This window comes from Molossus molossus, unplaced genomic scaffold (assembly GCF_014108415.1).
Source record: "Molossus molossus isolate mMolMol1 unplaced genomic scaffold, mMolMol1.p scaffold_m16_p_7, whole genome shotgun sequence".
Classification (NCBI taxonomy): Eukaryota; Metazoa; Chordata; class Mammalia; order Chiroptera; family Molossidae; genus Molossus; species Molossus molossus.
In genome coordinates this window covers 97,541,248-97,555,019 of record NW_023425401.1, presented here as the reverse complement: position 1 = coordinate 97,555,019, position 13,772 = coordinate 97,541,248, and the positions used below count along the sequence as shown (strand labels likewise).

General features: G+C 46.5%; 1 protein-coding gene across 11 annotated transcripts in view; it reads right to left on the bottom strand.

Moving 5' to 3' along the window:
* CALD1 (caldesmon 1) overlaps positions 1–13,772 on the bottom strand; it is a 208,539-nt gene that overhangs the window by 74,527 nt on the left and 120,240 nt on the right. The window contains exon 1 of one of the 11 annotated variants that reach the window (XM_036246745.1): positions 6,802–6,979. The exons of the other annotated variants lie outside the window; for them this stretch is intronic. Within the exon in view, the coding sequence (XP_036102638.1) occupies positions 6,802–6,854 (53 nt within the window). The 5' untranslated portion in view covers positions 6,855–6,979. Of the gene's footprint in view, positions 1–6,801; positions 6,980–13,772 lie in introns of those variants that run through there. 11 annotated transcript variants of the gene reach the window in all.

The window sequence follows — 13,772 nt, the reverse complement described above, 5'->3', positions numbered from 1 at the left end:
CTAAGTGATAAAAAGCCAGCTAAAGAAAAACAAATACTGCATGGTATCATTTATGTGTAGAATTAAAAATAACAGCATGGCCCTGGCCGGTTTGGCTCAGTGGTTAGAGCATCAGCTCACAGACCAGAAAGTCCCAGGTTCGGCTCCCACTGAGGGCACGTACCTTGGTTGCAGTTTGGCCCCGGCCCCGGTTGGGGTCATGTGGGTGGAAGCCAGTCGATGTGTCTCTCTCACATCGATGTTTCTCTCTCTCTCTTTTCCTCCCTTTTCTCCCTCCCACTCTATCTGAAGATAAATGCAAAAATGTCTTTGGGTGAGGATAAAAAAAATTAAAAATAAAAGCGTCACACTAGAATGCTGTTTGCCAGGGGTCGGAGTTTGGGGGAAACGGAGAGGCTGGTAAAAGGAAACATACTTTCAGTTATGAGATGAATAAAGTCTGAGGATCTAATGCACAGCATGGTGACTATAGTCAATAATACTTTATGATATCACTGGAATGAGCTAAGAGACTAGAACTTATGTTCTCACTAAAAAAGAAAGAAAGTAAATATGGGAGGTGATGGGTGTGTTCATTAACTCCATGGTGGGAATCCTTTCAACAGGTATAGATACATCAAACCATCACATAGGTCACTTTAATGATAAAGCTAAAACAAAGTTTATAGCACAGCATAAAAAACAGTATATCAGGAAGCATTGTATGAAGCAAAACTGTTTTGTGAAGTATTTGTTTCAAATACATGTGTGCATGTGTATATATATAGGATGCTGAGTCACAAAATAAACTTAAGTTAATTACATTTTTTTTTTTTATCCTCACCCGAGGACATTTTTCCATTTTTTGTTCAGGTAGAGTGGGAGGGAGAGAGAGGAACAGAGAGAGAGAGAGAGAAATATCGATGTGAAAGGAACACATCGAGTGGCCGCCACCCGCACAACCGACCAGGGCCGGGGACAAACTGCAACGGAGGTACGCGCCCTTAGCGGGAACCGAACCCGGGTCTCTCAGGGCCGCAGGCCGATGCTCTAACCGCTGAGCCAAACCGGCCAGGGCTTATCCGAGGACATTTTTGCATCTATCTTCAGGTAGAGTGGGAGGGAGAGAGGGAAGAAGAGAGAGAGAGAAACATCGACGTGAGAGAGACACATCGAGTGGCTGCCACCCACACGACCCCAACCGGGGTCGGGGACAAACTGCAACCGAGGTATACGCCCTTAGCGGGAACTGAACCCGGGTCTCTCGGGACCACGGGCCGATGCTCTAACTGCTGAGCCAAACCCGCCAGGGCAAATTTATTATATTTAAGCTTATTTTAACTTAAGGATCAGAGGGAAAAAGAAAACAGGAACAGACTGATGTAGGTGGGCTTGATCAGGTTGCTGTACCTGGTCTGAGCACGGCCATAGCTCCAAGCGGAGTAGGGGACCTTGGGTGGTGGGTGTGGGGGAGGACGGAAGGAAGATGCCAGCAGGGGGTGGGAGGTTAAAAGACTAGATCATCTTAAAGCTGAAGCCTGTGTTCTGTCTTCTATACGTTCCTGGTGTCTAGCCCAGCAGCACTAACCGGCACAGGAAAGCCCTTCATGAATATTTGTTGAATGAATGCATAGAAAGGAGTGAGGTTTACAGATTTTTTAAGGCTCCTCTTAAAAATTCAGTTAGGCTTGGAAATGAATCCAGGCAGTTCTCCATTTATGAAAAGTTTGTTTCCAAAACCTTAATTTGCAAATTAGTTTTTGGAACTTCCAGCACCATTACACATGGCAGTGGGGATCTCAGGCCAGCCCACAAGCACCTTTTTAGACCCAAGATATATCTGGAGCTAGTACCAGAAATGAAGCTGCACTTTTCATGGGAAAAACAAATCCTCACTGGCCTCGTCGGGACGGCCAGGAGCACATTAGCCTCCAGATGGCGGAGGAGCACCTCTCCATCCCCCGTTCCTCTTGCTGTGGTGAGACCTGCAGCTGCAAAGCCGTTTCTGAGACGTGAGAAGCAGCATGAAGTGACGGCTTCTCTCAAGGGCAGGCGTAGGGCACAGGGAATGAGAGGGAAAGAGAAATGAGCGATGCAAGCAGCATCAACAAGGAGGGGAAGGCCTGTGGCTATGTGATTGTGTGGCCAGGAAGACCCATGCAGGAAGTCGAGACCACCTCCATAAGGGTTTGGTGCCACCACTGTGCGAGCAATGCAATGTTATTTATTGAGTGTCCAATATATGCGAAGCACAATTACCTGTTTCTCTGCCATTCTTTCTTTTTTATTATTATTATTTTTTGCATTTATCTTCAGATAGAGCAGGAGGGAGAGAGGGAACAAGAGAGAGAGAGAAACATTGATGTGAGAGAGATGTATCAACTGGTTGCCACCCACATGACCCCAACCAAAGCCGGGGACAAACCCTATCCGAGGTATGTGCCCTTAGCAGGAACCGAACCCAGGACTCTCTGGTCCATGGGCCGACACTCTAACCACTAAGCCAAACTGGCCAGGGCTAAATGTTTTTTCTTTATTGATTTTTATAGAGAGAGGAAAGGAGAGGGGGAGAGAGAGATAGAATCATTGGTGAGAGAGAACATTGACCGATTACCTCCTGCACGCCCCCCACTGGGGATCGGGCCCAAAACCTGGGCATGTGCCCTGACCGAGAATCGAACTGGCGACCTCTTGGTGTATGGGTCAATGCTCAACCACAGAGCCACACCGACTGGGCCTTTCTTATTTTTCATGCCCAAAGAGCAAAGTAATAATTTCACCTTTCACCAGATAAGAGACCCAGAAAAGTCAATCACTCAAAACCAATCTTGGAACCTCAAAGTGAGCAAAAATGGGCAGTTTGGTATGTAAAGCAAGAGTCACAAAGTGCACTTGCCCTTCACTTTGTAGGAGAAAACGCCCCTCATTGCTCCTCCACCTGGACTGTTGAGTTTTACTTTGAACACAGGTCTAACATGTGGGGTTCACTGATATCCTTGGCGCCCACAGAACACAGAGTAGGGTCGCTAGAGGTGGGTGCTCTAACAGCAATTAGAAGAGATAAAAGACATAAATAAGGAGAGGGAGGACATCCCTTAATAGTCACATCTACTTTTGGATAAGAGTCTTATTATCCACTGAGGTATCACTGTTTCATAGTATGATGTACAAAATGGTATTTATAATGACAGTCCTCACCAACTGGAAAGTAGTTCAAATGTATTGTAATATCTATTTTAAAGAAGGGAAAGAGAGAATTTCTATTAAGTTTTGCTTTCTTGTTACAAAATTTGGCACGCTGGAAAATTGCCAGGCTCCATTCCCTAATACGATTGGATAATCCAAACATTTTTATGGGCATCCGAACATTTTTATGGGCATTTCTTCTGCCATTTCTGCTAAATCTTATATAATTATGCCCGTCACTTATTTCTCTGCCATGTTTTTATCTCAGTTTCCTCAGAAAACAGTAGGATGAACTAATGTCCTGTGCTTCTTTGATTCCATGGTTTTAACATTGACATGATCCTTCCACATTTGTTTCAAAATGTGGCACAAAAACAGAACTTTTTCATTCTCAGGATACATTAGAGCATACTTGTTTATGAGAAGCTTAACTGTTAACGGACTAACATGCATATCTACAAGAAACCCCAGATCTTGACTCACGAGCACTGACTAGGGCTTTGGGAAAACGAGGAAAGTCATGGTGAAAATATTAGACTACAAATGACAGAATCTCTCCACAATCTTCCTAGGAACAAATTAAGCCGCACCTTGAAGTCTAAAGAACTTCACACCTGCCCTTGCAGATACCATGGGTCTGTGCAGGTCTTGACATTCAGGAATTTTAATGTGCTTCATTAAAAAACAAACAGCCCTGGGCTGTTTTTCCCAGTGGTTAGAGCATTTGGGTCTGTGGACCAAAGAGTCTTGGGTTCAATTCCAGTCAAGGGCACATATCTCAGTCTCGGTTATGGTTCGGTCCCTGGTCAGGGTCATGCAGGAGGCAACCGATCAATGTGTCGCTCTCACATTGATGTTTCTCTCTCCCTCCCACTCTGTCTGAAGATGAATGGAAAAATATCCTTGGGTAAAAACAAACAAACAAATAAAAACACTGCCAATCGTGCTCTGCAGGCGATGACCCTGAAAATGAACTGATGCCAATGTAAAGGAATTTAGAATTCATTTTTTGGGGGCACCTGCTTTGGCATTTAACCTACTACTTCTTCTTCCAAAGCTGAAGGTATAGAGGCTGTGTGTGTTCAAATAACTCAAATGACCAGTGTGAACTCAGATGAGCTGCCTGGTTTAGCTAATAACAGGAAACTCAAAGAAGATACTTGGAGCATCGGAACCATGCTGGGAATGGAAGATTCCAAGATTCAAAATGGTTCCTACTTGCAAATGAATGATCATCTACCACTAACTTTAGTACAAGGCTAATAATAGGAGGCTGGATGAAGGTTATTAGCATGGAGAGAAAAGAAGAACTGGGGAAGGCTTTGGAGGAAGGTAGGATTTGATCAGGGTCTTGAAGGACAGGAAGGAAGTCAGAAGCAGATGAGGTAGAGTTTCTCATCCCTCCCACACTCCCCAGTCACACCCCATTGCTCACCTCATCTTACGCCCATCCCTTATCTCCCACCAATACTACTCACTCCACCAAAGCATCCTTGGAACAGTAGGTCTCCATGGAACAGCTCAGAAACTGAAGCTTGTTTAATGCCTCCATTTCCGATGAGGAGACTGAGGCACATGGGCTGCTGCTCCTCATGTAGGCAATCAGGGGAGCCAAGGAACGGGTCGGCTTGTACATGATGAGTTTGGGGAACAATGAGTGGTCTGATTTGGCCGGAGGACAGGGAGGCCAGAATGGGAAGAAACATAAAAGGCAGATTGTGGAGAACATGGAAGACCATATTAAGAAGAGTGGGCTCGCTCGGCTGGTGTGGCTCAGTGGTTGAGTGTCGACCCAGGCACCAAGAGATCACCAGTTCAATTCCCGGTCAGGGCACATGCCCTGGTGTGGGCCCGATCCCCAGTGTGGGGCATGCAGGAGGCGGCCAATTGATGTTCTCTCTCATCAATGCTTCTACCTCTCTCTCTCTCCCTTTCTTTCTCTCTAAAATCAATAAAGAAAAAATAAAAGGAGAGTGGGCTCTCTCCTCAAAAGTGGGGGGAGGCGGGGGCAGCAGGGACAGGATCTGAAATGGGAGAGAGACTGAGGCTGGAACCAGATGAGAGGCAGCTGTAATTGTCCAGGTGGGAGGAGATAACTTGAAATTCAGGAAATGACAGAGCGAGCAGGGAAGAGTGAGAGAGGCGCAGAGAACATAAAATGATAGAACCGTAGAACCACAGGCATGATGGAGTGGGGGGAGGCAGAACCAGGAACTGAGAGAGAGAGAGAAGGGGGGGGCTCTTTTCCTAGCACTCCAGGCTCTGTTGTTGACCGGCTGTGTAGCACTGGGTAAGCCTGTCGCCTGCCATGTGCCTCAGTTTCCTCCTAAGGAATAGAGGCATTAAACGAGATCAGTGTTTTCTGAGCTGTTCCATGGAGACCTAGGCTTCCAAGGACGTTTTGGGGGAATGGGTAGGGCGGGTGGGAACAGTTGGGGGTGAGGGCTGGGGCGTGATGGGGTAGGGTGTGGATGAAGAGCTCTAAATCCAAAACTACCTATTGAACAGCACATCTCCTTAATGGAACAGAATTCCTGTAACACGAATTTCTAAAGAAAACCCAAAGACAATAAAAAAACCCCAACTAGTTTGATATTCACTGAATGACAAAGATACCCCCCAACTCCCTTTGTGGTCACCCACAAGGTCTCAAAGCCCTTTGCGCTGACCACACTTACAGAAACGGGTTCTCCAAGAGATCTGCTAATACGGTAGACTCAGGTCCCGTGTTAGGACCCGGTCGCGTTCCTCTGTTTATTTGATTAACTGTTGCACAAAAGCTGGAGCAACTGGAACAATAATTGTCTTGCTGAATCAGTGCCCACACCCTCAAACACGGGAAAGGTTTACTAGAAGGCCATTTGGTGTCCTTGCTCTTGCGCAGCACCTTTTCCCACGACTCGGTAAGTTTTCCAAAGCTCACGCGCGCCGGTGTGAAAAGGCGACTGGCCTGCGGGGCCCAAGCGTGGCTTCATCACCGACAGCTGCCAGGCTTTGGGTAAGTTAAGTTACTGCTCTGGGTTCCACGTCCTCGTCTCTAGGATGACAGCAGTGGAGCAAACAAGCCTAGAGGCCCCTCCAGCTTTCACATTCCAGGGTTTCATGACCCTAAACCTGGGAGCCCTTATCTCAGCAGCTCCCAGATCAATAGCATGTGCTCTCAGTCTCTTTCTGTCACAGTCAGATGGTCAGTATATTAAGGGCTTTGGGCTGTTGACTTTAAGGATTGGGCAATGTGTGCTTTGGCCAAAATCTGAGTCCTGCAGATGGATCATTCTGAGCAGAGGGCTCAGGTCTAAATTAACAGCAGCTCTTTCGACACACAATGCTCTGTGGGTCAGTATTTGGAGTCGAGAAACCCTGTGCCTTGGTATAAACCCCTGCGAAGTTCTACAAACCCCCATAAAAATGGAAACGAGGAAAACCAATCAGAACAGCTGGGAAGCTTAGACCAGAAAGTCTCATAGGCTACAGGTCTGCGACTTCCATAGCCGCTGCCTCCCTTTGCCTGCTGATTTCTCCTCTCCTCCCACTCCCACAATTAAACAAAAAATTTTCTTTTGCAACAACAATTCCTTTGTTAAAAAAAAAAAAAGAGGGAGAAAGTTAAACCGAAGAGGCAAAGTGAACACTCACTGGGAGAGCGTGGCCAGGCTGCGTCTTTCCCTCGAACCGGATCCCCTGAGCATGTCTGCAGCTGGAAGGGGCGGAGGTGCTGGAGGTGCTGAGACCCGCTGGGGTGGTCAGGGTGGGGGCCCGGTCCCCGGACGTGCCATGTTATCTGTGGCTGAAATGCCGTGTGCAGGATGCTCCTGTATTTTCCCTTTGTGTTAACACTTTTTGGTCTGTCCCTGTGACGAAAGTCTGGGCTTGTCCTCTGCCAAATCTACTCCTCCCCACCCTTTCCCTCAGCATAGGATCATCAGAGAGCTGATTGTTATTTTTTACTGTAATCTCTCTAATAGAGGCTCATCATGTTTAGATGGTAAAGGGCACCGATTGCTTGGAGATTTCCCGAATGTTATTACTGGGTAGTAGGGGTCAGGATCTCCAGCAGCTTTCATGATGAAGACTTTATGTGACTAATTACAAGTAATTATTTCAAGGTAGAGAACTGGTTAAAGGAAAAGACACTGATCCAGGAGGAAAACGGTTGATCATGGTATCACTTGCATACGCAGTCCAGTTCTGAAGAGATCAGCGGAAGTCAGCCCACTAAAAGTTCATCGGGGACAGTTCTCAGGCCCTCATTCTGAGCTCTGTTCTCAATTAGCATTGGTGTAGGTGGCTTCCAAAGCAAACAGTTCCCACTGAGAAATCAAATCTGAGAAACTCCCCTCATCCCTTTTTTCCAGGGGAAGATGCATGATATAAAAATGCAAAGCGAAGGCAAAGGGAAGAAGAAAGAGCGCCCAACCGGTGAGGAACCGGATTATGCAGGACGCTTGGTGCGCATGCCCCTCCATGAAATGCGAGTGGCAGTCTGCCTAGGACATGTTGCAACAGTGGGCCCGTCCGCATCCGTGGCTCTCTGCTGTGATCTCATCAGCCATGCTGGTCAAGGGAGCCTTCTCAGCAACAGCTTTTAGCCCCTGAGGTTGGGGGTGGTGTTGACTCGATCTGAAGATGACACTCATCTCAGCCTGAGTTATGAATACACTTCTTTATCTCTAACAAACAATGAATGGAGTGGTGCTGGGGCACTGATCTACTTATGGGACTGGCTTTCTGTCAAGGGAGAAGAACAACTCAGATCTTCACAATGGAAAGTTAAGATGGCTCTCTTGGTAAATAACAGAGAAGCAATCAACTTCACACACTGAGAGCCCCTTCCCAGGATGAAAACCATCTTTGCCATCTACAGCTTCATGTCACAAACAAGGACACGGACGCACAGAGCATTGACACACTTCGCTTCATGTTGTGGAGCAGAAGTTCAGCAGCTACTCTTGAGTTCAACTTAAAGAAGTTGAATTTAATTAGGTTAAATGCTCTCTTCACTCCAACTAACTAGAAAACGTTGGTTATTTTCCTACTTAAATACTATGCTGTCATCACAGTCATAATTCATACAGTAAATACAGTTTAATGAACTTCAAAGTTAACTATTTCCATATATCATGAGGCACACACACATTTACATATCTTTTTGATTATGTAAATTGTCACTCAACATGTATGGACTGCATAGTGTACATGAGACACTCACGCTCACTGACTTGGCATGAGTTTATTGCTTCAGCGCTGAGGTAGGAACATGTATTGAGGCATTTTGCTATTCTCTTTTCCACCAAATTTTGCCCATTTAATTGTCTTCCCTTTAGAAAATTCAGGGGCTTGCTGTGGCAGGCAGAATAAGATCCTCCCAAAGACCTTCATGTCTTAATCCCCAGTTTGTGACGTTACCTTACATGGCCAAAGGGACTTTAGATGTGATTAAGTGAAAGGCTTTGAGATGGAGAGGTTATCCCGGATAATCCACATGTGCTCAATCTAATCACACGGGTCTTTAAAGTCGAAGAACCCTCTTCTCTGTGGTCCGAGGCAGATAGGACTATAGAAGAATGCCCAGAGAGATACAGCCTTTGCTGGCGCTGAAGACGGAGGAAGGGGGCCCCAAGTCCAGCAATGTGGCAGGATCAGGAAGCTTGAAAGGCAAGGAAATGGATTCTGCCCTAGAGGCTCCAGAAAGGAATACAACCCTGCAGACACCTTGTTTATAGCCCCCCGAGACCTGGACGTCCACCTTTAGAACAGTAGATAACAAGTTCGTGCTATTTTAAGTCACCAAAGTTGTGGTTATTTGTCCCAGCAGAGATAGAAGACTAATACATTTGCTATGGGACTCACTTGACCTTGGGAATACATTTCGCCTCCTGATTTCCCTCTCCTTCCCACCCACACTCCAATTCTGAGGTGGCAAATGTAGTTTTGGCATATTCAAAATAAGCTCATAAGATCGTGTAGCCTGGAAAAATCCTGTGGTTCTTTTAGGACAATCAGACTCTCTCTCTCTCTCTCTCTCTCTCTCTCTCTCTCTCTCTCTCAGAGCCCCATCCCCCCCAATCCTTACTCTCCTTAGAGGAGAGCAGGAATTGAGTCACTGCTGCTAATATGCTGACATTCAGGTACTAAAAGTATGCTAATGGCCAGGTGTATAAAGCTACCCACCAAGCTATTTTCCTAGTTGTAAGGCTACAGAGAGGGGCGTCCCACACACCCTTAGGTGGCCCCTTGTCATCAACGGAATGAACATGCTTGGGAAGCAGCTGTCTGTCTTTAGTTTGAGATAATAAAACTCATGGGTGTCAAAACTCACACTAGCTGGCAGGGTACTGACAGGACAAGAGCGAAGAGGGAGGGAGTCTTGGACCGGGTTAGACACCAGTGGGGAACAGAAAGAGCAGGAGGCCAGTGAAAGGGGGTTTGGACGCATCGGAGAGGCTGGGAGAGAAGTGAGTCATGAGATGAGAGCAGGCTGAGGTGGGCAAGAGCTTCCGAGGAGCCCCTTGTGGTCTGGCGGGCTGGGGCTGGAGAGGCAAGGGCAGAGAATTAGGAGGAAGACAGCAAAAGGGGATTTGTGAACAGTGCTCCGTTCCAGCAGAGACGGACCGTGTGGCACAGACGGGTTCTCAGAGCCCCGCCTCCACAGCCGTCTCCGAGAACTGAATGAACGATCATTTATTGGCGCCATGAACAACTGGGCCAATCTTCCTTCAGCAAGAGAGTAGGCGTCACACATATGATATCTCAGGACTCACTAGAGGGGAAAAGGAAGTCTGGGCCACTCTCAAATTACTCATAGCACCCTTCATGTCTGGATACTTTGTCTAATTTTTTGCCAAAGAGATTCTGAACTGGGGAAGTTTGAGGGAGGTCAGTGAAATAGAAAGGCATAGCTCCCATCACAGGGTGGTCCTTCGTTAATAAAATAGGATTAAGAAAATAACTTTACTTCATGGAGGTAGGAGACTGGGCCACATGATCTGTTCCAGACCTGATAGTCTGCAGTGGTTAAGAACAGCTTCTAGGTTGGAGTAACTCCCAAGGGGAAAGAGGTATGTGGGAGGTGCCCTCATGTACTTCAGACACACACACACACACACACACACACACACACACACACACACACAGCTTACCTCCTACAGAAACTCAGCTGAAATCCAAAAAAAACTACTCAACAGTTCAAGTAATTTAAAGGGATTTTTTTAAAAAGCTCTGAAAGAAAAATTTTCTTAGAAAGAAACTCATAGACCTTGTACTCTTAGAATGAGGCAAAAGATCTTGCCGAGATGAGATCACAGGGTGAATAGGAATGGAGGTGAAGGGGTTAACTACATAAAGGCAGACAGAACCTCTTTCTTCCTTTCCCTTGGCCCCTTAATAGTCCTCCTTCCACAGCTGATGACTTCTCATTCCCTCCCTCCCCCTTCCCTGCCTCATGGTACTGGACATATTCATTTAAACTATATTGCTTGGTATTGTCCTGTGATATTGCTTTGCTAACGGATCTTGCTAAGAAGGCTTCTCAAGAAATACTCCTCCCTTTATCCATCTCCCTTTGCAGAAAGGACAGGCTCTCTCCTTCCTCCCTCACCTTCCCTATCTACCTGATAATGTCTTCCTGGTTCCCACTGGGCTGGGTGGGGGTGGAGGAATGAATGCAGGGACTGCTACGGAAAGTCATTATTTACCCCTTATCTTAATCTCCCCCTGCAAGCCCCTGTCCTTCACTAGAGTCCTTAAGGCGTTTGCTGACAAATTCTCTGAACCATTCTTTGCCTGGTCTTTGTCTAGGTCTATAACATGTCGTGGGTTGCTACACTCTCCTATCTCCCCTACAATGGTGTCCATACAGTTTCGTCCCAGCATGTTCTCCCAGCAAGTCTCTAGTTAAGTGCTGTGGAGAATCCAAAGATAAGAAGGTCAGATCCAAAGGGAGATATGTATACAAAAACAGTTTCTTAAATATGTTTTTATTGATTTTAGAGAGAGAAGAAAGGAGAGGGAGAGAGAGAAACATCCATGTGAGAGCAAAGCATTGATCTGCTGCCTCCTGCATGCCGCCTACTGGTGATGGAGCCTACAACCCAGGCATGTGCCCTGATTGGAAATAGAACCAGTGACCTCTCGGTGCCTGGGACGATGCTCAACCAATTGAGCTACACCGGCCAAGGCTGTACACAAACATTTGAATACGAGATAGAACATGAACTGTTGTCTGAGAGCAGTCGAGCTAGAGTACTACACTTCAAAGGCGACACCCCGTGATCAAGGTGCCAGTGTTTAACTACTCTTACGCTCAATTTACTCTGTTATTGAACGAGACTTCCCACTGCTGAAAGAGAAATGCACTGATCTCCACCAGGGCCACAGGTATGAAGTCATCCTTTAGTCTCATCTTTTCTAGGCAAGATGCCAATGCCGATTTTCCATTCTTTCAATATCAGCCTGAAATATAACAACTCTTCAAACAGGGAACCAAAATTGGACATAATGAAGGCCTGACCAAGGTGGCATGTGCCTGGACGGAGTCCTAGCGCTGCCTGCCACGTTCCTGTCAACACGTCCTGACATCGTTCCGCACTGACAGCAGCGTCTCTCACAGAGATCTTCATTCATTTTTGAGCTAAATCTTGGTTTGTGTTTTCTTCTTCTCCAGATGTGTTGCATAGTTAGCCTATTTCCAGCATTTATCTCTAAAGCAATTTTTGTTGTTATTATTTGCCTTTAATATAGAGAACCTCATGCTGCTCTAGAGGCTCGTTTCCACTCTTCCAGGATACTCTGTGTTTTATTTGTCTTGTCTAACTAAGCTCTTGGTAACATCAATAGAAAACTGAAGAACACAAAACGTGATTTCAAAGAGGGAGAAAAAAAAATCTTTCAAAGGGCCCCTCCCTGAATTTCAATACCTGGGAAGTCTAATTATCCATTTGAGACCACACAGAATTCAAGTCCGGACTGCACATACTGTGTTCATATATTGCTGTGAGCTCCTTGAGGATGGGTCATGTCTTACTCCCCTTGTGACACTCCCTTACCCCTGCGAGCACAGCATCGGTACAGGGTAGGCCCTCCGCCTGTGTGCTGCATGAACGAATTAATGCACAAGGCTTCATGCAAATAATGGCCTTGACCAAGTTAATCTATTGTTTTCTGTGACCGAGTTGAAATGGGAAGTTAAGTGATGTGAATGGTGGCCTGGCCTCCAGTTTAACTGTACTCACCACTGGAACTGAGGTCTATCTGGACATGTATGTCTCAGCGGTGGGGTGGGCCTAGGAGGCAGCCGGAAGGGGTCTGGGGACTTGTCGGCCTTGGCATTGGTCCCTCAGCCTGCGCCACTGCCACGTGTCTGCGCTTTGAGCAAACGTGGGCTGCAGAGAAGCTGAGGCTGCTTCCACGTGGTACTTTCTGAGCCAAGGCCAAGCCTTGATGCCCACATGACCAAGAGTACCAGAGCAGAGGAGGTCACGATTCCTATTTCTATACAGAACGTAGCATGTTCCTAGAGTTCTGTAGGACTGAAAGGAATGCAGGGTCGCTTTGGAATCTTGCAAGGTCATGTCACGAGGACATGAGACAGCATCTCTGGCTCAGAGGCCCAGGGTCAGGTGGCCTCTGGGCAATAGCACTGGAGGGTCCTGTGCAAATGACCTCATGACAGAGAGGGGCCAGGGCCTCACTGGTGCAGGGGCCTCGCAGCAGGAAGCCATGGGAGACTGCACATGGGGTGGAGTGTACCATTTGTGAACTTGTATGGGACAGACGTCCGGAAGCAATCAGAGGGGGCTTTAAGAATAATCATAGTAATTTATATATATATAAATCCTCACTTGAGGATATTTTTCCATGGATTTTTAGATAGAGTGGAAGGGAGAGAGAGAGAAGGAAAAAACAAACAAACATTGATGTGAGAGAGACACATTGATTGGTTGCCTCCCACACAACCCTGACCAGGACTGAGGATGAACCTGCAACCTAGGTACATGCCCTGGACCGGGAATTGAACCCTCGACCCCTTGCTCCATGGGCAGCTGACGCTCTAACCACTAAGCAAACCCGGCCGGGGCTCAAAAATCTTTTTATTGGGATTGTGGTGGTAGTCCTGCAGGAGCAAGTAGCATTAAGAATTATATTATTTGTGTGAATGATATGAGATTCTATTGATAGCCATAGGCAGATTCTCACTGAAGATACATGGATGACAGCTATTAGATTTCCTACCCTTTTTGAAATTACATTTTATTTTGAAATCTTTTAAACAAACTAAAAGGAATAAGGAAACGTCTGGGTGTTTACCATCCAGCTTACAGGGGAAAAAAAGAACTTTCAAAGTAACAGTGCGCTGTGTGTTTTTCTAGGATAGCAGTTTCTTTCTGCACATCTGGAGGTAGCTATTCTCCCGAATCTGCTGGTGTCCAATCCACTTTCTTTGAACTTCTTCCCCTCCCGTTCCCCATCCGTATCTGGTCTCTCCTCAGTGGGGTCACCATCAATGTCACCATAGTGTATATTTGGTTCTGGGATGGGACAGGATGGGAGTGTGGGAGTGAGACATCATCTCACCTTGTCTTGATGCTTCTGTATTTTTCATGGTGAAA